Raw genomic sequence first — 24,816 nt, forward strand, 5'->3', positions numbered from 1 at the left:
GCGGTGCGCGCAAGCGCACGGGGTCGCATCGAGGCTCCGCCCCCCCGAGCCTGGGTAGCGGCGCGAGTGCCGAGAGAACCGTGTGCGGAGAGAAGGCGAACGAGTAGGTTGGCGCGGCCACGGCGGCCGGCACGGGTCACGTTTCCTCGGGAGGGACGCTGTGAGGGAGGGGTCTGGAGAGGGATTGAACTCCGGAGGCCGGGATATCTTGTAGCTGAAACCCTTCGCATGCGCGGGGAAACTAGTGTCTCTTGAGGGGGTTGGGCTGGCGCGCGTTGATCCCATACTTTCCGGATCTCCTGCCGTTAGATCAGGCCGGTGTCGGGGCCAGTGGGCCAGTGAGACTGGAGCCAGTTAGAACTACAACGGGGAGCGATTAGGGACAAACTTTGTCTAGGGTGAAAGCGAGCGGGCCCGTGTAGTGGGGCCAGCCTGGGCAGCCGACCGTGTCATTGCCTCGGGGCCTTTCTAGGCTCTGGTCTAGTCCTGGGGATAAAGTCCGACCCATTTCCTTGTGGGCGTTTTGAGGCTTTCGGTGATCTGGCCCGTCTGTCATTCTTTCTTCATTCATTCATGTAATGAATGAATACAGTACTAAGCGCGGCTAATACTAGATAGAGAAGTGATCAAGACAAACACCGTTCCTGCGGTACCGGGAAAAGTGATGGGCTGTAGAATGTAGAAGCCCAGGGCGGAGAACAGGGACGGCTTCTGGAACTAAATCGCGAACCCTGATCAGAAGTGGTGGGGAGAGTTCCAAAGAGAAGACAGCACGTGCCAAGGCCTGGAAGGGGAACAGAGGCCGACGTATCCTGGTCACTGAAGATACCTCACTCTGAATCTGTTTCGTGCCCAGGGAAGAGATGACAGTTGTCGGGGCTAGGCTACAAACACTGGAAATGGAGATAAATAACGGAATTCAAAGTATTATATACTTAGCAAAATCCACAGGATTTGGGGAGAGTGAGATGTAGAAAAGAAGTACTCAAGGCTTGGGTACCTGGGTGGGGTTCATCAGAGGAGAAGCAGATTTGTGGGAGACAACAACAAATTCTATTCTGGTTGAGTGGAGACTCGCAGGAAGTAATTGGATATTCTAGTTTGAAGGTAGGAAAGTATTGCTATGAAGATGTAGATTTGAAAGTCATCAGTAAAACAAATAAAGCCAAAGGAGGGTTGAAGCTGTAGAATGAGAAAAACAAAGGGCCCACTTAGCACCTTCATCGTGATTTCTTTTTTTTCTTTCTTTTTTTTTTTTTTTTTTTTTTTTTTTTTTTTTTTTTTTTTTTTTTTTTTTTTTTTTTTTTGACAGAGTTTTGCTTTTGTTGCCCAGGCTGGAGTGCAATGGCAAGATCTCGGCTCACCGCAACCTCCACCTCCCGGGTTCAAGCTATTCTCCTGCCTTAGCCTCCCGAGTAGCTGGGATTACAGGCATGCGCCACCACGGTGGGCTAATTTTGTGTTTTTAGTAGAGATGGGGTTTCTCCATGTTGGTCAGGCTGGTCTTGAACTCCCAACCTCAGGTGATCCGCCTGCCTCGGCCTCCCAAAGTGCTGGGATTACAGATGTGAGCCACCACACCTGGCCCATGGTGATTATTTTTATGTCTTATCCTTCTCCATGTCCCTGGTACCTAGTCAAGGGACTGGCATTAAATGCAAATCAGTGTTTGCCAACTAAATAAAAGCCCAACAGCAAACAGATGTCGGAATTCCAAAGTTGTGGAATGATGCGGGCTCATGGAGGGTTTCATTACTCTAATGTCAAAGTAATGGGTTCTTGTCCTGGCTCTCCCACTAGGTTTCTGTGACCTCTGACAAGTCTCCTCCTACCTGTAAAGAGAGTACAGGCAAAAAATGGTCTCATGTATAGAGCTTCTTTTGAGAAATTTCACACTGATTTTTCTTTTAATCCACACAGCAATCTTACTTGAAAGGGAAGTCGGCCGGGCGCAGTGGCTCACGCCTGTAATCCCAGCACTTTGGGAGGCCGAGGGCGGGGGTCACGAGATCAGATTGAGACCATCCTGGCTAACACGGTGAAACCCCGTCTCTACTAAAAATACAAAAAATCAGCCGGGCGTGGTGGCGGGCGCCTGTAGTCCCAGCTACTGGGGAGGCTGAGGCAGAAGAATAGCATGAACCCAGGAGGTGGAGCTTGCAGTGAGCCGAGATCTGCGCCACTGCACCCCAGCCGGGGCGACAGACCGAGACACCGTCAAAAAAAAAAAAAAAAGAGAGAGGAAAAGAAAGATGTCACATTATTATGGACTCAAACCCAGCTCAGTCTGTCTGTCTGACTTGAGCCTTGTTCGTTACTATGCCTGCCCTCATCTATGTCTCACTCAGCAGAGATATTATCAGGACACTCTTGAGATTACTTGCACATTCTTTCAAAGCATTGTGCTGAGGCCGGCAGACCTTCATAATTGGCCTAGCACTAGCTCTGTCATGGGGACAGGGGGATAGAGCTGAATGTGATGGAGGTTTCCTATTATTCTCTAACTTCCTTCCTGGGGACCACTGAGTTGGGCAGCCATGTTCTGTTAAATGACAATAGGGCAGAACAAAAGTAATGACTGTGTTTCCAGATTTTTACCCAGATCTTAAACTCCCGAGGCCTGCTGAAAAATGAATGAGTACCAGGGTGTGAGTTTGTACACCTCTGTATGTCTCTGGGCAACCAATCCGACAACTCCTATTACATTGGACACTTGGCTTTCAGCGATTTCCATCTTGCTAATGTGATTTCTCAAAAATATTTTCTGTCTTTTGGTGCTTTGATAATAAATGTTCATACATGGAATGTAATCATTTTCTGCTACTAAGATTCCTTCTGGTTAGTATAAGGGAGGAGTTCACCTTATTTGCATTTCATGATATTCCACGAAGAGCTCCCTCCCCCTTCCCATGTAATTTATTTGAGATCTGCTGACACGAGTTGTTGGAGCTTGAAGGGAATTAATAGTGTACTGCAGTGACTCCTATCCCAGGAAAACTTGTTAAAAATACAAAGCCTCGGCTGGGTGTGGTGGCTCACGCCTGTAATCCCAGCACTTTGGGAGGCCGAGGGGGGTGTATCACAAGGTCAGGAGATCAAGACCATCCTGGCTAACACGTTGAAACCCCGTCTCTACTGAAATACAAAAAATTAGCCAGGCGTGGTGGCGCATGCCTGTAATCTCAGCTACTCGGGGAGGCTGAGGCAGGAGAATTGCTTGAACCCAGGAGGGAGAGGTTGCAGTGAGCCAAGAACAAGCCACTGACCTCCAGCCTGGGTGACTAAGTCTCCATCTCAAAAAAAAAAAAATAATGATAATAAAAATAAATACAAGCCTCAACCCATCCTTCCCTTCAGGCCTCTTGAATCAGAGTCTCTGGGATGGGACCCAGGAATCTGTATTCTTTCCCAAGCTCCCCAGAATGTTCAGCCAGGTTTGGAAACTACTGATGTACCCCATTCTTCTTGTTTCACAGTTAGGGAATCTGTAGCTCTGGGAGAGGAAGGAACTTGCCCCAGTCACATCTGATATTAGTGCTTCTTTCTCCAATGAAGAGCATTAGGCTGGGAGTCCAGAAACATGGGTTCAAGTCCAGGTTATACCAGTCATCACCTCGGCAAGTCATTTCACCTCTCCAAGCCTCTGCTTCCTTACTGTGAGAAGAATGCCATTGTGTTAGGAATCAAAAGAGAGAGTGGCAATGGAAATGCTTTGTCAGGCTTTCTATTTCGTGCACATGGAAGTTGTTAAGAGCTAGAACCAGCCAGTGTTCATTCCTGTATACCACGCTGTTCCCTTCCAACAGAGGTCAGGGTCCTCCTGCTGTGTTGGGGGTGGCCACCAACCAGTTTCGATGGTTGCTGGGCTTCAGGCCATCTGTCACCAACTCTCTTCTCTCCATCTTTTGCAGGTGTTAGGATGGCCACCAACTGGGGGAGCCTCTTGCAGGATGAACAGCAGCTAGAGGAGCTGGCACGGCAGGCCGTGGACCGCGCCCTGGCTGAGGGAGTGTTGCTGAGGACCTCACAGGAGCCCACTTCCTCGGAGGTAAGCCCCTAGCTCCTCCCCACAGCATTCACCATGGCCCACTGTCTGGCCCCAGCCAGGCTGAGGGTCTTTCCTTTGCATCAGGGACCGTATCTCTTTTGCCTTATTTTTTTCAGTAACTGAAATTGATCTGTAGAAGTAGAAAGTAAAAAAGCAGCATGCTGGAGTAATCAAATTTAAATATGGGGTTTGAAGTGTGACTTAGGCAAATTACTCTCAGCTGCAGTTTCTTCAGGTGTAAAAATGGGATAATAATAGGACCTACCTCACTGGTTTGGTAAGAGAATTAGAGGGTGATTCATGTGAAGCACTTTGCCCAGTGAGCTATTACTGAAGATCCCATAATCACTCTGCCTTCTCTGTAACTGGTTTGTGATATATCTTTTCAAGCCTTTCTCTGTGCATTTATATATGTAGATATGTGTATAGAGAAATATGTCTTTTTAAAAAAACAATTATTTGATAATTATCAAATATTATTTGATATCTATCATAGAATAAATTATATTATTCTATGATATATTTTTGGTTTTTTATGTAATAGTCTGTCTTAGAACTTTCTAATGCCTTCCATTAGGGTCAACTTCAATCTGAGGCATAGTATTCCAGATGTGGGTATATCACAGTTTAGCTTCCCTCTACTCATGTCTATTTAGGTGATTTCTCTCATGATTTTATGACCATAAATAGCATTATAGGGAACATCCATGTGTATGTCTATTAGGGCACCTTTGTGAGTGTTTCTCCAGGGTCAATACGTAAAAGTAGAACTGCTGAGTCCAAACCACACCTTTTTAAAATCTCATCCTTAGGGGGGGAAAAAATAAAGCTTTTTTAATGTGGTGACTAGGCAAGACATTTTCATGGTTCAAATTCAAAGGGTACAAGAGTTTACCCTAATGAAGCCTGTGTTTTGGTTTCTTGTTGATCTTTTCAGATGACTGATTCATAACAAGTAACTAGTAACAAGAAAATATATTCCTTGGGGCCTTGCTCTGTTGCCCAGGCTGGAGCGTAATGGCACAATCTCGGCTCACTGCAACCTCCGCCTCCTGGGTTCAAGCAATTCTCCCACCTCAGCCTCCCAAGTAGCTGGGACTACAGGCATGTGCCACCATGCCTGACTAATTTTGTGTGTGTGTGTGTGTGTGTGTGTATTTTTGGTAGAGATGGGGTTTCACCATGTTGTCCAGGCTGGTCTCAAACTCCTGACTTCAACTGATCCACTCGCCTCTGCCCCTGCAAAATTGCTGGGATTATAAGTGTGAGCCACCGTGCCCAGCCTCCTTTTGCCCACTTTTTTTAAAAAACTTAACAGTACACCTTAAGATCATATTGGTGACTAAAGAGCTGCCAACATCTTTTCTTTTTTTAACCAGCCCCATTCTTTTTTGTCTCTGTGTGCCCAGAACCTAATACAGGCCTGGTGGAGTCCACACTCAGTAATCGTTTGCTAAGGCCCGAGTAAATGACAATGTCTGTCACCTAAGGCAGGCTGACGGTATGGAATAGAATTGCTTGGGCTGTGAACCTAGATTTTGTGAATTACTTGTATGAATCTAAGATGAAGCATTTTCCCTTCCAAGCTTTTGTTTCTTCTGCTAATCAATAGGTACCATGTGAAGATTCAGCAGTTGGTCTTTCTGGGAGTTAATGGAGCCTAGAAAAGGCACAATCCACAGTGAGATTTGTAATCCAGAAAAAAAGTCAGAAAATGTACGTGTGTGTGTGTCTGTGTGTGTGTGAGATTTTACTCCAAATCTTTACCAAATGCCTGCTGTAGGCTATGCCATTCTAGGCACTGAGGACAAAGAGGTGAGTCAGCCAGAGTCCTAGCCTCTGGAGCTCCTGGTCTAGTTAGAGAACATACCACAAAACAAAATGAAATAATGTCAGCTCTATGAGGAAACACAGGCAGTCTGCTACACAATGTTAACTATCATTTATTGAGTATTTACTATGTGCCAGGCGTTATTCTAAACACTTTGGAATCACTGACTCCTCACCACAACAGAGGTAAGGAAACCGAACCCCAGAGAGGCTAAGTAACCTACCTGAAGTCATTTAAATGGTAAAATGATTGGCAGAGCCAGGATGTAAACCCAAGGAATTTGGATCCTGAGTCCATGCTCTGAACATCCATGCTTTTTTTCCTTTCCTGAGATACTACATAGGACAGCTGGAAAAAAGAGTAATTCATTATGATTAGATGATTGAGTGGAGGGGTGGTATTTGAACTAGATCTTAAAAGACAAACAGGGAAAAGGAAGTGCATAGCAAGGACCTAAAAGTAGGAAAAGCCAAAAAAAAAAAAAAAAAGTGTTCAAGAGAATGCAGCTGAAATGCAGGGCGCTTAAGTGGATATAGTGGGAAAGAAGGCAGGCCAGCATCAAACAGCCAAGGGGCCTTAGCTACTGGGTGGAGGAGGAGTGTGAACTTTATCCTGTAGATTAGAGCTGCAAACTAGCCATATCCAGCCTGAATATTTGGCTCCTGCAGTGTTTGGGGAGTTAATTTGTTTTTTACAATAAGTAATACATTCAAATGCATTGGAACAGGGAGCAAAATTCAGAGTAAGTCCCCTTCCTCCAGCCAGTGTTTCCTTGACCAGGGGCAAGCATTGTTAACAGTTTTTTTCTCGAGAGTATTTTTAAAATGTCAGAGCCAACATTAAAAAAAAAAAAAAAAAATCATGAAATAAAAAAAACATCTAGCAACCCAACTTGTTTGGAAAAATTACATCATCTGGCAACTCTGGCCTACTTTCCTGTATGACAACAATTGGCTAGGGCAGAGTTTTGGCTGCCCCCTTTAGAGAAGATGCAAGTTCTTATTTTTGCCACAGTTCCTGTCACTCACTGTTGCTTCCCTGGCTACAAAGCAAAATTTTGTCATGCACATGCTATAGTTTTTTTAAAACAGTAGAATAAGGTTTCTTTCTTTTTTTTTTTTTTTGAGACAGAGTCTCACTCTGTCGCCAGGCTGGAGTGCAGTGGCACAATCTCAGTTCACTGCAAACTCCGCCTCCTGGGTTCAAGTGATTCTCCTGCCTCAGCCTCCAGAGCAGCTGGGACTACAGGCGCCACCACACCCAGCTAATTTTTGTATTTTTAGTAGAGATGGGGTTTCACCATGCTGGCCAGGAAGGTCTTGATCTCTTGATCTTGTGATCTGCCCGCCTCGGCCTCCCAAAGTGCTGGGATTAGAGGCGTGAGCCACTGCACCCTGCTAGTAATGTTATTTTATGTTATTGTCTCTATCAAAAGTGAGAAGATTGTGTGTTTCAGCCTTTAGCCTGTAGATAACAGAGAACAGCTGTATACTATTGATTCTAAATTCAGGAGGGCATAATGAGTCCTGGGACAGAGGCAGAGGGATGTCTTAGCAGAAAAACTCTTGAGTTTTTCAGGCCAAGATTAGACTTGTTGGGGGCAGCAGAGCTTTCTGTGTTAAAACCAAGGAAATTGCTCCTGTAGTCATCACATAGCTACTCAGGGTATTAGGTCACCCCTTATGTAATCTGCAGTCATTCCCATTCTAACTCATAAAGGCTTCAGGCCGAATAAACCTTATTCTCACAAATAGCCTTCCTCAGTTTTGTCTTAGATGCTGAGGCCAGGGCAGTGGTACACACCTGTAGTCTCAGCTACTTGGGAGGCTGAGGCAGGAGGATTGCTTGAGCACAGGAGTTTGAGGCTATAGTGCACTATGATGGCACCTATGAATAGCCACTGTATTCCAGTCTGGGCAACATAGTAAGACCCCATTCCAAAAAAAAAAAAAAAGATGCTGAGAAGGTTAATTTAGGAATTATCTACCAAAATTTAAAATAGATTTGCCTGAATTACTTGATATTTTTACTTTTAGAAATTTAGAATATATGGACTTTCTCATATACAAAAATATCTAGAATGTATATTGTAGGATACCAATTAAAACATTAACGGTAATGGGAAAATAAAGAAACCAACTATATACTAGATTCAATAAATTATGGTATATCCAAAGAGTAGAATACTATGCAGCAATTAAAAATCATGGAAATGCTCTATTTGAACATATAAGGAAATATTTTAAAAGCACAATATAGTATAGTTTGCTGTGGGGGTGAAAAAAAGAGAAAATATATATGTATACATATATATCAATACAAAGATGACTAGAAGGATGTGTGAGACACTAGTCTGTCATTTGCCTTTGGGGAGGAGAACTGGGTGGCTGGGGCCCAGTCTTTTTCCCAGGAGACCTGAATGAGAGTGAGACATACTTCTCACTATGTATTCTTATGTCTCTTTTGAAGTTTGTATCATGTATTTGTATTATCTGTTAAAATATATATATATATTTTGGCTGGGCATGGTGGCTCATGCCTATAGTCCCAATACTTTGGGAGGTGGAGGCAGGCGGATCACTTGAGGTCAGGAGTTCAAGACCAGCCTGGACAACACGGTGAAACCCCATCTCTACTAAAAATACAAAAAATACCTGGGTGTGGTGGCGCACACCTGTAGTCTCAGCTACTTGGGAGGCTGAGGCAGGAGAATTGCTTGAACCTAGGAGGTGGAGGTTGCAGTGAGCCAAGATTGTACTACTGCACTCCAGCCTGGGCAACAGAGTGAGACTTCACCTCAAAAAAGAAAAAAAAATAGTACTTTAAAAATAAATACATAAATACCAAGTTCTAACACCATAAACTTATACCATCATAATGACAAACTGATATAAACTCAAAAGTTAAACTCAGGAATGCTTCATAGTACAAGTCAAGGAGACTGGAGTGTGAACTTCTGATGCATGGAGGGGCCTGGGCTTGAACATCAACCGGCAAGGAGCAGGCTTCCGTATATGTGTGTGTGTGTGTGTGTGTGTGTTGTGTTTAGTAACCATACTGGTTCAAATCCCAGCACCCCCAGTTACTAGCTGAATAAAATTTTGGATCTGTTAACCATCCTGGTTCAAATCCCAGCACCAGTTACTAGCTGAATATAATTTTGGATCCGTTAACCTCTCTGTCTCAGGTCCCTTCTCTGTGAAGTGTGGATAATAATAGTATCTTCCTCACAGGGCTAAATGATGAATCTATGTAAAGTATTTAAAATAATATACCTCCTCAATAACTTGTGGGTTTCTTTGTGTTATTTGCTTTTTGCTTTTTTGCTTCTATCTCTCTAATATGTGGAGATAAACTATCACAGAATCTGGAAGCCCTCTGTGTTCCCCTCTCCCCCTTCCACTCCTCCCGAGGTAACCACTAATCTACAGTTGGTGTGTCCTCAGTAAATGTAGGCCAGACTTTGCACGGGATTCCATTTGCAGGAAGACAGCCCGTTCACAGGTGCCCTGCCCTGTCCCATTCACTCTTCTTGATTACAGGTGGTGAGCTATGCCCCATTCACGCTCTTCCCCTCACTGGTCCCCAGTGCCCTGCTGGAGCAAGCCTATGCTGTGCAGATGGACTTCAACCTGCTAGTGGATGCTGTCAGCCAGAACGCTGCCTTCCTGGAGCAAACTCTTTCCAGGTAGGGGGCAGTGAAGCATGGGGGGCCAGGAGCTGCCGGAACCAAGGAACTGGAAGATTGCAGAGCCGTGAGGTGTTACTGTGTCAGCTGACTTGGTGGGATAGAGGAAAGGTATCCCCAAAGAACAAAAAGTCATAGGGGTCAGGAAAGCTGGCTTCTAATCCTGGCTCAACCAGTTATTTTTGTGGCCTCAAGCCACTCCCTTTCCTCCTCTGGGCCTAAGATTTCTTCATCTGAAATATGAAGAGATTGACTTAAATCCAAGATCCCTTTCATTGTTCACATTCTGTAATCCGTGACACCCTACTTTGAAGACTGATATTTCCATTTGGACTTAGGGAAAGTCAGCCTAGTTTTGGAGGAGAACAGAGGTAGGGAAGGTTATTGGGTTAAAGTCAAATTTTGTACTTCTCCTAAGCAGCGACCCTTTCTTGTCACCTCAGGCCTCTCATCTTTGGATGGGATGGGGTACAGACTGGGCCACGCTCAGGGCATGAGGAAGCAACCTCTGAAATGGTTCAGCCCATCCACCCTTCTCTGTCTCTTTCCCTTGATCTTTCTTTTTTCTTCAGATTCTGGGGCGATTTTTAAAAATTTCTTTGTTTGTTTTAGAATTAAATATATATATAGGCTAGGCACGGTGGCTAACGCCTGTAATCCCAGCACTTTGGGAGGCCGAGGTGGGTGGGTCACTTGAAGTCAGGAGTTCGAGACCAGCCTGGCCAACATGATGAAACCCTGTCTCTACTAAAAATACAAAAAAAATTAGCCGGGCGCGGTGGCTCAAGCCTGTAATCCCAGCACTTTGGGAGGCCAAGACGGGCAGATCACGAGGTCAGGAAATCAAGACCATCCTGGCTAACACGGTGAAACCCCGTCTCTACTAAAAAATACAAAAAACTAGCCGGGCGAGGTGGCGGGCGCCTATAGTCCAAGCTACTCAGGAGGCTGAGGCAGGAGAATGGCGTGAACCCGGGAGGCGGAGCTTGCAGTGAGCTGAGATCCGGCCACTGCACTCCAGCCTGGGCAACAGAGCAAGACTCGGTCTCAAAAAAAAAAAAAATTACAAAAAAATTAGCTGGGTGTGGTGGCGGGCGCCTATAATCTCAGCTACTTGGGAGGCTGAGGCAGGAGAATTGCTTAAACCCAGAAGGCAGAGGCTGCAGTGAGCCAAGATCACGACACTGTACTCCAGCCTGGGCAACAGAGCGAGACTCCATCTCAAAAAAAAAGAAAAAATAATACATATATATGTATATATATTCATTGTAGAATTAAATATCTACATTATGTATGTACATATACATGCTAGATATATATATATATTGTACAGGTTGAGCATCCCTAATCCAAAAATCCAAAAGCTGAAATGCTCCAAAATTCAAAACTTGTTGAACATCAGGTGACTCTACCAGTGGAAAACGCCACACCTGATGCCATGTGACAAGTGCAGTCAAAATACAGTCAAGTTTGTTTCATGCACAAAATTAATTAAAATATTGTGTAAAATAATCTTCAGGCTATGCGTATAAGGTGTATATGAAACAAATGAATTTTGTGTTTAGACTTGAGTCCCATCCCCAAGATGTCTCATTACGTATATGCAAATCTTCCAAAATCCGAAAGACTGCTGGTCCCAAGCATTTCGGATAAGGAATATCCAACCTGTAATGGCATGTCTTTGATTAATTTTTCAACAGAAACTAGACTTTTGTTAGAGACAAAATTTTTTTTAAATGTGTGGGTGAATATGAGAAGGGCTCATAATGGTAAGAAGCTTGGAAACCATTGACTTGTAGCCAAAAACCCAATGAGTCATGAATGTATGAATCTGCCCACCACCTTGCCCCTGAGCTGTTTCTTGGAATGGGCCCAGCTTTGTACCTGCGATCCTGGATTGTGGGAAACGTGAGCAGCCTGGCTTATGACCTTTACCCTAATGATGCATTTATGAAGGAGACTTGCAGCTCATCTTTGCAACCCCTGCCTTCTCTGTTCCTCTCTCCTCTCATACACATACAAACCCTAGTTCCTAAGGGAGAAGAGCCCCTACAGCACATGAAGGGGAGCACCTCTTCAGAAAAAGGAAAGTGTGTCCCAGCTTCCTTGGAGACTGAAGCCCAGCTGGGACTCAACTCCTAACCAAGGGCTGGCGTGAGGGAGCTCACCAGTGGGAGAGAGCTGGCTGGGGAGCAGGGGAACTTCAAGGCAGGCCTGGGCTACTTGGCTTCCCCCACTGGTCTCCTGTGACATTTCTGTAACAAGGTGAGCCAGGCTTGAGCAGGTATGCAGAATCCACCCTGAATCTCAAAGGGCAGTAAGTGTGATGTTAATTACCTATGGATTCCTTCTTACTGTGGCTCTTGTTGAGGCTCCAGAAAACCATACTGGATAGGCCCCTAACACATGTCACATGTCACGGCAGTATACTGGGCTATGACAATGAGCCTGCATAGACACAGCCACTACCTTTATGAGGCTTATCGTCAAACAGGGGAGATGACACTAATCATCACACAAAGAAAATGTAAAATTGCAACTGTAGTCAGTGCTATGAAGGAGTGGTTTTTAGTTCTATGAGAACACATAGCAGGGGGATCTGACTCAGATAGGGAAGGCTTCCCTGAGGAAATCACATCATATGAGGACTAGTTGAAGAAAAAAAAAAAAAAAAACTAGGATATTTAGCTTGGGTCAGAAAAATCTTATTGGTGCACAGGGCATAACTGCTGTCTTCTAATCTCTGACGGCTGCCATGGAGAAGGAGGAGAAGGCTCACCCTGGGAGGTCACAGAGTGTAGGAAAAGCTGTGAAGAGTTAGTATTAGGTCAACCAGAAGGCTTGCCAACCATCAGAGCTATTCAAGTAGAATAGGTATATCATGTCATTTTTTAGCTCTTCTTCGGAGCAGTATGTTCAATTCTTTGAATGTAATACCTTACTGACTTTCTACCGCAATCCTATGATATAAATTTAATTATATCCTTCTCCATTTTATATATCAGCAAACTGAGACACGGAGAGGTGAAATGATTCCCTGAGGTTGCCTACTAGTGAGTGGTAGAGCTGGGATTTGAACCCAGGTCTGGAGCTGGATTCTTAGCCACTGTTCTTTACCAGATTGGGGCAGACATTCAAGTTTTGGTCAGTAGACTCAGAGAGGATTCAGGAGTCAATGAGTGGGGATGGGACTTCTTGAAATTTTAGGCCAATTAAACCTGCAAAATGTTCTCTGTTCCTTCCTCCAGCACCATCAAACAGGATGACTTTACCGCTCGTCTCTTTCACATCCACAAGCAAGTCCTAAAAGAGGGCATTGCCCAGGTAACCATTCCCAGCCTTACTCCAGTCTGGAAGCTGCCCTCCCATCTCTGTTTGTTTTCTGTTTTGCTAGAAGAATTTGGTCCAGGCCCTCAGCCCATGGGAATCTGCCTCTCACTGGTCCCCCTGGGTTTATCCCAGTGACCAATTCGAGGATGACCAGAAGAATGATCCCACTGGGCTTGGGAGTGTTTGCTGGTACCTCTAATCTCTACGTAGAGTTCATGGTACCTGTGTGCTCTGTGGCTAGGTCCTCAGAGTCAGTCCCTGGGCAGATACTGTCAGCTTTCAGTTTTCCCCACAGACCGTGTTCCTGGGCCTGAATCGCTCAGACTACATGTTCCAGCGAAGCACAGATGGCTCCCCAGCCCTGAAACAGATCGAAATCAACACCATCTCTGCCAGTTTTGGGGGCCTGGCCTCCCGGACCCCAGCTGTGCACCGGTGGGTCCCCTGGGCAGCCCTAGGCATACCTGTGGGGTGACATGCTGGTGGGTGTACAGTCACTGGCTAGGCCGGGGAACTCCAGCTATGACTGCTTTCCTGGGCCCTGGGTCACATGTTATCCCTGGCCATCCCCACAGCAGTTTCCTCTTGTAATCAGATCCTTGGTAGGTCAGGGAGAAAAGGGACCTCATGGCTCATCTAGTCCTGTCCCTACATTGTACAAGCAGAAGGAACAATATCTTGAGAGCCCCAGAGAGAGGAATGCAGGGACTTCTGTCTGGAGGCTGGGCCTAGTAGTATCCATTTCTAGACAGCAGTGATGCTCCAGGTTGCAATGATTTTAGATGGTCTGCAGCAGGATTCCAGACAGCACCTGGAGGCCCAGAGTAAGGGATTCCAGCTCAATGGGAGGCTGGGGTAGGTTGGGGTGGGGACAGTGGCTCCCAGGTCTCCTCTAGGCGTGTACACCAGGGGCCAGGGTTAGGGCAGCCCAGCATATTCCAACCTGAAGTGGATCCTCCAGGAATGTGATGGGAGCATGCTTTTCAGTGCTCAGCTGATTCTTAGAGTCATGTTGCTGTATCTATGAGGTCATGGGCAGAGGGGGCTTCCAGGTCCATGCAATTACTGAACAGCCATCTCTCTTCCAACAGACATGTTCTCAGTGTCCTGAGTAAAACCAAAGAAGCTGGCAAGATCCTCTCTAATAATCCCAGCAAGGGACTGGCCCTGGGAATTGCCAAAGCCTGGGAGCTCTACGGCTCAACCAAGTAAGGGTGTGAAAATGTAGCAGGAGGATCCTGCTTTAGTTTCAGCATTCATAGGTTTAGCAACTTCTTTTCTTGCCAGCCATCATTAGAGAATAAAGGGATTTTTCTGGGAATAGAAACTTATACCTTTACATGCCAAAATTATTTTAAGGTTTCCTTCTTAAATAAGAGATTCTGACTATGATTTAACTTTTTCTTATTGACTGAAGGTTGTCATTATGACTGTCAACAATTGCAGCTTGCTGTAATACAGTAGTGCTACCTAGGTTTAGAGAGGCATGCAAGGCTGTTTGCCTGCATTAATAGCTCTAATAGCTCTGACTGCTAGGCTTTAAGTTCTTAGTCATTTCCTTTTTTTTTTTTTTTTTTTGAGACGGAGTCTCACTCTGTTGCTCAGGCTGGAGTGCATTGGTACAATCTTGGCTTACTGCAACCCCCACCTCCCAGGTTCAAGCGATTCTCCTGCCTCAGCCTCCTGAGTAGCTGGTATGCCTGAAGCTGGTATGCCTGAAGGCATATGCCACCACAGCCGGGTAATTTTTGTACTTTTAGTAGAGACAGGGTTTCACCATGTTGGCCAGGCTGGTCTCGAGCTCCTGACCTCATGATCTGCCCACCTCGGCCTCCCAAAGGGCAGGGATTACAGGTGTGAGCTACCACACCTGGCCTCTCATTCATTTTCTTCATAGTTTTCTTGTCTGTTTCCCAATTCTCAGCTCTTACTTTTGACTGTTGTTGGTGTGCTTGAATTTGGAATCCTCCACCCCCATGCCCATGCCTCCCTTCTGATTTGCCATTGTTTGGGAAAGCAAATGATCCAGATTGTTATGATTGGGTCTGAAGAGTGTGAGGGCCTCTTGAATGAGTAAATGCATAAGCTTTGACTATGGAATTTTATGGTATCCTTTTTAACTGCTTAGAGGCATTTTTTGCTTTCTTCCTATTTCTCAAGTGAAGATGTTAGGTAAGTGATTTTCAGATCATCGAGGGGCCACTAGACTAACAGTTATTGCAATGTTAATAGAGCATTAATAGTCCTTAATGTACACTTACTAGTGCCACACCTTGTGCTAAGCTCTGTACAAACAGGATCTCATTGAATTCTCATAATAAGCTCTCTGAGGTCAATACTGTTCAACTGCCTCGTTTTACAGATGAGGAAACTGAGGTTCTGAGAACCAAAGTGAATTGTTAAGGCTAAGTGATGAGTTAGTGGCAGATCCCAGAGTCCACCTCTCTCCAAAACCTGTACTCTTAATCATGCCCTTACCTCCAAGAGAGCCTCACTAAGACCTAAGAAACCTCAGACTCTAAGCATTTAGAAGTCATCAGACAAATATTCTTTCAAGTATATTGGCTAGGTTGTATTTTAAGAGAGTGAAGCCAGGGGATGGGTCAGCTGGGGAATTGCTGACAGACAAACGCTGCAGAGGGTTTTGCCTGCCAGGCTGTCAATAATGTGGACAGAAAATACTCGTGTGTCCAGAATTAGGCACTGATAGGTAGGAGTTATGTGACACCTGAGCCAGAACTGGCTTCCCCCATTGTGAGAGTGAGATAGGCTCTTCTGCTGACCTAGCACATGACCTTGGCAAGTTAATTCTTTTCTTCTCTGAGCTTCAGTTTCCTCATTTGTAAAATAGGAGTAATAATAATACCTAAAAGGGTGTTAGTGAGAATTAAATGAGATCATGGATCTGAAAAATGTTTTTAAAAATCTGTGTGGATCATTATGTAGTACTTTCAATAATAATAATAATAGGCCGGGGACGGTGGCTCACACCTCTAATCCCAGCAATTTAGGAGACCGAGGCGGGTGGATCACCAGAGGTCAGGAGTTCAAGGCCAGCCTGGCCAACATGGTGAAACCCCGTCTCTACTGAAAATACAAAAATTAGCCAGGCATGGCGGTGGGCACCTGTAGTCCCAGCTACTTGGGAGGCTGAGGCAGGAGAATCACTTGAACCCAGGAGGTGGAGGTTGCAGTGAGCTGAGATTACCCCACTGCACTCCAGCCTGGGTGACAGAGCGAGACTCCATCTCAAAATAAATAAATAAATAAAATGATAATAATAATAGCTATCATTTGACAAGTACTAATTTTAATTCATGCAAGAGCAAACTGAGGCTCAGAAAGTTTGAATAACTTGCCCAAAGTTACACAACTGGTAAGTATAGAATTCATCTGCCTCTAAAGCCTGTGTTCTCTCCACTTCCCTTTTCTGCCTCTAAGAGATATGGTTCCATAGTATTGACTGAAAAACTGCATTGGTAGAGTAGAATAATTTTCATCAATTATCTCATGATTTTTAAAATTTTTAAGAAATGGAAGCCTGCAAAATGAATTACAATTTCAACTTAGACAAACTCTCAAAGCACAGGGCCTGTGGTTGGAATGAATAGAATAAGAAAAGGGGATTCCTGGTGGTAAAAGCCTGGGAACTGTGATCTTTTTAACACCCTTTTTTTTTTTGAGATGGAGTTTCACTTTTGTTGCCCAGGCTGGAGTGCAATGGCACGATCTTGGCTCACTGCAACCTCCGCCTTCCGGGTTCAAGCGATTCTCCTGCCTTAGCCTCCCGAGTAACTGGGATTACAGGCGCCCACCACCACAACTGGCTAATTTTGTATTTTTAGTAGAGACAGGGTTTCTCCATGTTAGTCAGGCTCGAACTCCCGACATCAGGCAATCCACCCGCCTCGGCCTCCCAAAGTGCTGGGACTATAGGCGTGAGCTACCACACCCGGCCATAACACCCTTATTTTATAGATGGGAAAACCAGGGCCCAAGGAACGAAATTGCCTTACCCAAGTCAATTACCAAGACACACTACAAGTCACTGGCAGAGCCAGGACTAGCACTCAGGGGTCCTCACCCCCAGCCAGCATGCTATTGTCAGGTCACCTTCCTTAGCTGACAACTTTCCTACTAGGAAACAGACTGCTCAGAACTGAAGGCAGGAGAGGTCAAATATGTTTTCTGAGCCCAGCTCTGATTATTTAGCAGTTGGCAGGCTAACTTAATTAGCTGGAGCGTGCAGTTCCTCTTTAACCTCCAGCTGCCAGCCTTCCTCCTCCGCCTCTTTTTGGAGGTGGGCCAGCCTGGGCCAACTGCCACCCTCCCATACACACCCTCACCCATGCGCGGGACAGGTTAGGCTACAAAGTGAATAGCAAAGCCATTGGCCCTTAGGACTCTCTCAGGACAAGATGACTTGTGAGAACACCACTTTTAGTTTGTCTCTCAGGCACTCAACTGAAAGCCAAGACTCAGCTTAATGTCACGTCTGACCTCATAAGATTTCAGGCAGACCAGGAGAGGAGACTTGCTAAGACCTATATTTTGGCTAAGCAGAAAGGAGTCAGGCAAACAGAGTTTAGTCCAAGAGGTTCTGCCAAGGTCAGGAGCAGCAGAGATAGACAAGAAAGGCTAAGCAGAGGAGGTCAGGGAATATACACTTAGAATCCTAAGCCAAAGCCTAGGGTTCCACGGGTCTCAGGAAGAAGCCACAGGCACAAAGCAGTATAGTCACAGCAAACATGGAGTTTGTAGGCTGAGCGCGGTGGCTCACACCTGTAATGCTAACACTTTGGGAGGCCGAGGCAGGCGTGTCACTTGAGGTCAGGAGTTCTAGACCAGCCTGGCCAACATGGTGAAACCCTATCTCTACTCAAACTACAAAAATTAGCCAGGGATGGTGGCACACACCTGTAATCCCAGCTACCTGGGAGGCTGAAGCAGGAGAATCACTGGAACCCAGGAGGTGGAGGTTGCAGTGAGCCTAGATTGCGCCACTGCACTCCAGCCTGGGTGACAGAGGGAGACTCCGCCTCAAAAAAATAAATAAAATGTAAAAGAAAAAAAAATGGGAGTTTGGTACTGCTGAGCATTCACCCTAGGAATCTGTTAGGGGACTGGACCTATCTTTGACAATGGAAATGTGTTAGCCGGCAGCCAAACAGATAGTTCCCTGGCATAAGCTTTTCCCTGAGTCCTCAAGCCCCTTCCTCTTTAAGAAATATATTAATAGTCAGCGAGGAAGAAGCCACATAAGCCCTAGTGATCTCATTAATACTATGAGATCAAACGTGGCCCTGTGTACATCACAGGAATCTTGGGAGGCCCAGGAGATAATGTAGTTGTTTGTAGTTGGCCCTGTGGGTTTCTGTAGGGTTCCATTTCGTGTAAGAACCACACTCCTTTATTGTATCCTTTACAATCTAGTAACAGAGCCATTAGCTCCCGACCCCCTGCATTGTTCTTTTACAAAATGTTCCTCAATACTCCCTCTTGTTTATTCTTCCAGAAAGATGTTAGAATTATGTTAAGTTCTAAGAAAAAGGCTTCTTGGGTTTTTGAGATGGTTTTACATCTACATTTTAATTTGCACAGAAATTCATCGACTCATGACATCATTACAATATCTCATCTGCCCACTGGAGAAGGGTCAGAGGCATCTTCATTTTTGAAGTTTTCTTTTTTCAGGAAATCATATGTGATAGTGTCAGGTGTCTATGCCTTAGGTAATTCCAAGGTTTCTGAGAGAGGGAACATCTGTTCTTTCAGGGAAGCCTTGTTCTTATTCTTATTCCAGGAGGTGTGGCGGTGGGGTGGTTGAGGGGAGAAACAAAGGAAGAACAAGTTCTACAGTAGCCTCGGGCCACCTGTGCTCTTTCCCCAGTGCTGTGGTGCTACTGATTGCTCAAGAGAAGGAAAGAAACATATTTGACCAGCGTGCCATAGAAAATGAGCTACTGGCCAGGTAAGTAAAGGTAAGGGGGACTTATACGTGTGGCTCCAGGACTGGGGATGGGGCACTCAGAACATAGCATCCATTCCCTCTGGCTCTTGCCCATTTTTCACAGGAACATCCACGTGATCCGACGAACATTTGAAGATATCTCTGAAAAGGGGTCTCTGGACCAAGACCGAAGGCTGTTTGTGTAAGCATTCCCAAGAATTCAGTGGAAGGCTGGTTTATGAAGCTCATCCTGCCACTCTCTTCCCCAAAATGATTCTTTCTTCGGGGAGATGTGATGGCTTGCTTCCTTCTCTCATAATTTCTGAAATATCTCATCCTCCCAGGAAATTTTGGAGAAAGCCAGCCACTCTCTGCTTCTATCAGAGCTGTTGACATTCTGGATCAGGATCTCCTTAGAGATCATCTTGGTTTTCATATGCCCTAAGTTCCCAAAAGTTTTCTTGCCCCTCTTAGTAAGTAAGGTGAGGTCAGGCCTGAGAAGCTGAGCTGGGCAGTCAGGGAGGAAGAGGAGCAGCTGGCTCATTCTGTGATTGGTCTGGATGCCACTGTCTGAGCTCAGGCCCGGATTTGTGTTCCAAGCCAAGTCTTATCCTTCTCTCTAGGGGCCACCACCAGGTAGATTTAGTGCTACGTATTTGGGTAGCATTGCAGCACATATATTTAGACCTAGAACTTGGTGATTGTTAAAATTAAAACTGTCCATGGAATTTCACACCACCACTCACTGTTTTTCAAAATGTCCTTTTATCATAACAAAACAAAGTAGTTAATTTACTTTTCAGATACACTAGACAATATCAAATAGGTCAAAGAAAAGGAAAAGATGTTTTAAAAGTCTGTGTCTTAATCAGACTCATCATTTTACATGTTTGCATTTCCACCTTCACTCCCACCGTTAAAAATTTTTTTCAGTCTGGTTTTAGCTGCTTTAAGCAGTGGAAATACAAAATGTGTTTTACTACGCGTGGCAGTATGATTCTGCTGCTCGGTAATTTCGAGCCAACGTTTTTATGCATTTACCAAATTTGATTCTAGTGACCTTCTTGTTCCTTCTGGCCTTCTTAGAATGACTCTAAATCTAGAATAGTCTAAAGTATTCCGTATGGCACACCTCCCTGTTTTCAGTGGAAGCCCTGGTAGTGTGGATATCTACTTTCACTGGTTCCAATGGAACCCCTGACCAGGCTCCCACCTGTGGGCTGAATTTTGAAAAAGCCACATTCATCCTGATGCACCCTGAAATAGATTGAACCACTGAACATATCAGTTATAATTTAACACAGCAGCTTTCTCCATCCTGTGTTCCAGGGATGGCCAGGAAATTGCTGTGGTTTACTTCCGGGATGGCTACATGCCTCGTCAGTACAGTCTACAGGTTGGTATTTTCTGTGAGACCATTCTTTGCCTCCTGGGACCCACAAGAGCTCCACAGAGACCCAATTCAGGCTTATAACAACTGAGTTTTCCGAGTCCTCACTTCACTTCTTTCTCAGGGAGCTTGCTGCTAGAGCCTCCTATCCTCCCTCAAGGCTTTTGCTACCTCTCACTCTACAAACACAGTCTTCTAGAATTTGAATCCTCAGGAATCCACAGAGCTTCAGCCATTTACACTGTTTCCAGAGATGTGCTGGCAAATGTTTAACAACAATCAGCTCTCACTAGCTGACGTAAGCCAGTTCAGCATACTGCTGACCATTTTTTTTCTGCCAACTCTTACCTTTCCTTTATCTGAATCAGAAAGTTTTATAATCTCCTCATTCATGTTAATGACAGTAATATCACCTCATTTTGCTATCCTACCATGTAGTTTCATTACTTTCCACATCCATTATTTCATTTAACCCTCACAACCACTCGGTGAACCATGTAATTATCCCCATTATACAGATGGAGAAACTAACGTTTAGAGAGATGGAGAGGCTTCTCTAAGGCCCCACAGGAAGTTCCCAGGTTTTCTGACTTTCAGGCCGATGGTATTCCCATTCTTCTCCTCTGCTCCTAACATCCACATCATGGAGAGGCTAAGAAGCTCTGCTCTCAGCTGGGAGATGATAAAGGAGGAAATAAGTTTAGAAATACCATGAGCAGTGAGCTGGAGGTCATGAGCTTGACTGCCTCTGTGTGATGATGGTCAGGTTCCTGACCCTTTCTAGGTCTGTTTCTGTGAGCTGGGGGAGCTACACTCGAAAACTGAGGGGGCTCCTTCTAAGTCTGTAATTCATCTAGGACTCCCCTCAGGGTTGAGCTCTGTATAGGGAAGCTCTACAGAGGTGACATCTCAATGGAACATCCTTTTCTTTAGATAGGCGGTTAGCAGTGGTGGCTACTTGCTGACTACAGGAGAGATAAACTGTCTATTAGAAAAATAGGTCTAGATTTCAAAACAGGACAAAGAAAACTTAGAAGAATTTGAGATAACAAGGAAGGAAAGTAGTGTTTAAAGAGGTAGACTTTTTTTTTTTTTGAGACAGAGTTTTGCTCTTGTTGACCAGGCTAGAGTGCAGTGGCACGATTTTGGCTCACTACAACCTCTGACTTCCAGTTTCAAGTGATTCTCCTGCCTCAGCCTCCTGAGTAGCTGGGATTACAGGCACACGCCACCACACCCAGCTAATTTTTGTATTTTTAGTAGAGACAGGGTTTCACCATGTTGGCCAGGCTGGTCTCGAACTCCTGACCTTCTGATCTGCTGACCTTGGCCTCCTAAAGTGCTGGGATTACAGGTGTTAGCCACCACACCTGGCCAAGAGGTAGACACATTTAGCACCTGGCCAAGAGGTAGACACATTTAGAGAACTGAGCAGCTCAGAGCAGGTTTAGACATGGAGAGAGATCTAGAAGGCTTAGTGACTTGCTAGGTGACCCTGGGCAAGTCCTTGCTTATCTTTGGTTTTGCTTTCCTGCTTCTAACATAATGGAGTATTTCTCTGGGTTTATCTCTGATGTTCTGGTCACCTATGATTCTGTGTGGAATGCCAGACTAGTAGTTGGGTTCCTGGGATAATTGATGAAGATCAGGTGAAAGTGCTGCAGGTGAACCAGTAGTATCAAAGTAAGGACAGCATTGGGTGGGGGTCACAGGAGAGACCTGATCCTGCTGTGTGCAGTTTGCAGTGGTCTGGAGCCAAGGAAAGACTGTCTCCCCATTGCATGAGAATGGGAACCAGAGCTGGGAGGCATGGTCCCTGCTGTTTCCTTGCCTTTTATACCCTCAGCTCTTGTGGTAGTAAACCATTCATCCTGTGATCACCCACTTGAGGCCTTTGTTCATATTATCTTAGTCTGAGTATCCCTTCCCTATTGAGTCTCACTTGACTGACTCTACCTGTCCTTCAGAACCCCACTCAAATTTCACCTTATTCAGCAACAACAACAAATATTTATTAAGCATCTACAAAGTGCCAGGAACTGTGTTAGACACTGGAGATACAATGGAAAATGAGGAAAATGACAAGAGCCCTGTGCTGTGAAGCTCACAGTCTGGTCAGAGAAATGGGCATCAGAAAGTAAACAAAAATATGGTCATTTATGGTGGCTCATACCAGTAATCTCAGCACTTTGGGAGGCCTAGGTGGGTGGATTGCATGAGCTCAGGAGTTCGAGACCAGCCTGGGCAACATGGCAAAACTCCATCTCTACAAAAAATACAAAAATTAGCCGGGTGTGGTGGCGTGCACCTGTAGTCCCAGCTACTTGGGAGGTTGAGGAGGGAGGACTGCTTGAGCCCGGGGGATGGAGGTTGCAGTGAGCCAAGATTGCACCGTTGCACTCCAGCCTGGGTGACAGAGCAAGACCCCATCTCAAAAGAAAAAAAAAAGTAAACAAAAAAATTGGGATTTTTGTGTGTGTGTTTGTATGCGTGTGTGTGTTTTAGTTTCAGGTAACTGCTTTCAGTGAAACAACTGGGTAGAAAGAGAGAATTATGGGAAATTCACATTAAATAGAGTGGACACGGAAGCCTTCTCTGAAAAGCTGACATTGAGCTGAGATGTAAGGATGGTAAGGATCCACCTATGCATAGGAAAAGCCAAAAGGAAGGGGGTTTCAGGTTGAGGAAAAAGCAGTGCAGGCCCTGAGGAGGGAAAGAGCTTTGTGATTTGAGGAATGACAGGCCTGTGTGGCTAGAATGATGGAGAGTAGGAGTCAGGGATGGTACAAGGTTGAAAAAGTAGACAGGAGCCAGCTCCTGAAGGATCTTAAAAGCCATGGTAGGGAGTATGGAACATAGTGGGAAGCTGAGCACATAGACAAGTGTTCTACCTCCTTCAAGCCTACTCATCAGTTTTTCTACATCCTTACACCTATTGTTTCCCACAGATTGGGGAATTCTTGCCTTTGCGGGGGCTCACAGTCTGGCACAATGATACATAACTATAACATATCACACCTGGCTCACTGGGATGTTACAATGATCCTGGGTGATAATGAGTGTGAAGATATAAATCATGATACCTGGCACCTAGTGGGTATTCAGTAAGCATCAGCTGAGGTAAAATACAGTCGAATTCCTTTTGTCTTCTTCCTTCTGCAGAACTGGGAAGCACGTCTACTGCTGGAGAGGTCATGTGCTGCCAAGTGCCCAGACATTGCCACCCAGCTGGCTGGGACTAAGAAGGTGCAACAGGAGCTGAGCAGGCCGGGCATGCTGGAGATGTTGCTCCCTGGCCAGCCTGAGGCTGTGGCTCGCCTCCGCGCCACTTTTGCTGGCCTCTACTCACTGGACATGGTATGTGGGCAGCCCGTTTCTCCTACCACAGGCCTCCTAGGTGGCAGAGACCTAGAGTTCAATGTGTTGGGGAGGGTGGAGCTGGCATTGTGACAAGGGTTAGTTATGCTCTGGAGAACCCCTAGAACTCTGAGCAGAAGAGCAGCCTCATAATGGAAGGATGGGGACTGGAATCCATTGTAAGCTACCTCAGCAAAGGTAGAGAGGAGGATGGCAACCAGAGGGAAGGGACTAAATCAGGTAGCAAGAACTAAGAAATGTACCAGGGTGCCTGCCGCAGAGCCCTGAGCTGTTGCTAAAGAAAGGCCCGTTCTCATTGCATCGGCTGCTGCAGGGGGTTTGTTGGGAGTGTCATCCAGATAGTAGCATCCCACCTGAACGAATTTATGGCTGTTCTCCCTCCTGCTCCTCCTCTGATGCTGCTCTGCACAACCAGCTGGACCTAAGCTCTTGCCTCTTTAGCCTTTAAACTTATGCTAACTGCTTTCTGCCTCCTTCCAGGGTGAAGAAGGGGACCAGGCCATCGCCAAGGCCCTTGCTGCTCCTAGCCGGTTCGTGCTAAAGCCCCAGAGAGAGGGTGGAGGTAGGTGGATCCCCCTTTGCAGGGCTCCTCAATGAAAGGGACTAGCAGGCTGTGGCCAGTGCTCATGGGCACTTACTCTGAGCACAGTCCCAAGCATGGGGGATACTATTGGAACTGACACAGGCCACATGTTGGACAGTGTTGCCTAAGACCCTGTGACCAAGTCCGGGAGCACAGGGGAAACTGATTAACCAGCATTGAAGGGTTTGGACAACTTTAACCTGAGGGGCCTGTGGGTAGATTGTTGGGAAGTGGGGTAGGGTCATATTAGGAGATTGGAGAGAATACATGTCTGTTTTCCTTTCTAATTTGAAACTCCTTGAAGTCAGGGTCATGTCTACCTCTCCAGAGGAGAGGATGTTTTTAATCTTTGTCTTAAGAGGTGGGTAGGAATTTCCCAGATGGAAAGGAGGAAGAATGTTTCATACAACAGGGACAACCTCAAGCCAAGGCACTGGGCCATGGAAGTGTGGGATGTTTGGAGGTTAATGAGAAACTGGTGAGGCTGGAGGGGGAGCTGGGAGGGGACAGAGATTTAGGCTGGAAAAATGGTTTGCATCCTGATTATAAAGGGCCTTGAATATATACTGAGAAATTGGATTTTATCTTAAGGGCAGTGGGAGGCCATTAGAGAGTTTT

At 45.5% G+C, this 24,816-nt stretch overlaps 1 protein-coding gene across 2 annotated transcripts in view; it reads left to right on the plus strand.

Annotated features, from left to right (window-relative positions):
- Window positions 1–17: 17 nt before the first annotated feature.
- The window catches only part of GSS (glutathione synthetase), a 27,363-nt gene continuing 2,564 nt past the window's right edge, over window positions 18–24,816 (plus strand). The window contains exons 1-11 of one of the 2 annotated variants that reach the window (XM_011929171.1): window positions 18–103; window positions 3,912–4,048; window positions 9,422–9,567; window positions 12,816–12,891; window positions 13,193–13,332; window positions 13,989–14,105; window positions 18,788–18,868; window positions 18,972–19,049; window positions 20,177–20,243; window positions 23,400–23,594; window positions 24,096–24,177. In XM_011929171.1, coding sequence (XP_011784561.1) covers window positions 3,920–4,048; window positions 9,422–9,567; window positions 12,816–12,891; window positions 13,193–13,332; window positions 13,989–14,105; window positions 18,788–18,868; window positions 18,972–19,049; window positions 20,177–20,243; window positions 23,400–23,594; window positions 24,096–24,177 — 1,111 coding nt within the window. In that variant the 5' untranslated portion in view covers window positions 18–103; window positions 3,912–3,919. The remainder of the gene's footprint in view (window positions 104–3,911; window positions 4,049–9,421; window positions 9,568–12,815; window positions 12,892–13,192; window positions 13,333–13,988; window positions 14,106–18,787; window positions 18,869–18,971; window positions 19,050–20,176; window positions 20,244–23,399; window positions 23,595–24,095; window positions 24,178–24,816) is intronic. The other variant, XM_011929172.1, reaches the window with a different exon arrangement.

The sequence above is a fragment of the Colobus angolensis genome, unplaced genomic scaffold (genome assembly GCF_000951035.1).
Source record: "Colobus angolensis palliatus isolate OR3802 unplaced genomic scaffold, Cang.pa_1.0 Scaffold8, whole genome shotgun sequence".
NCBI lineage: Eukaryota > Metazoa > Chordata > Mammalia > Primates > Cercopithecidae > Colobus > Colobus angolensis.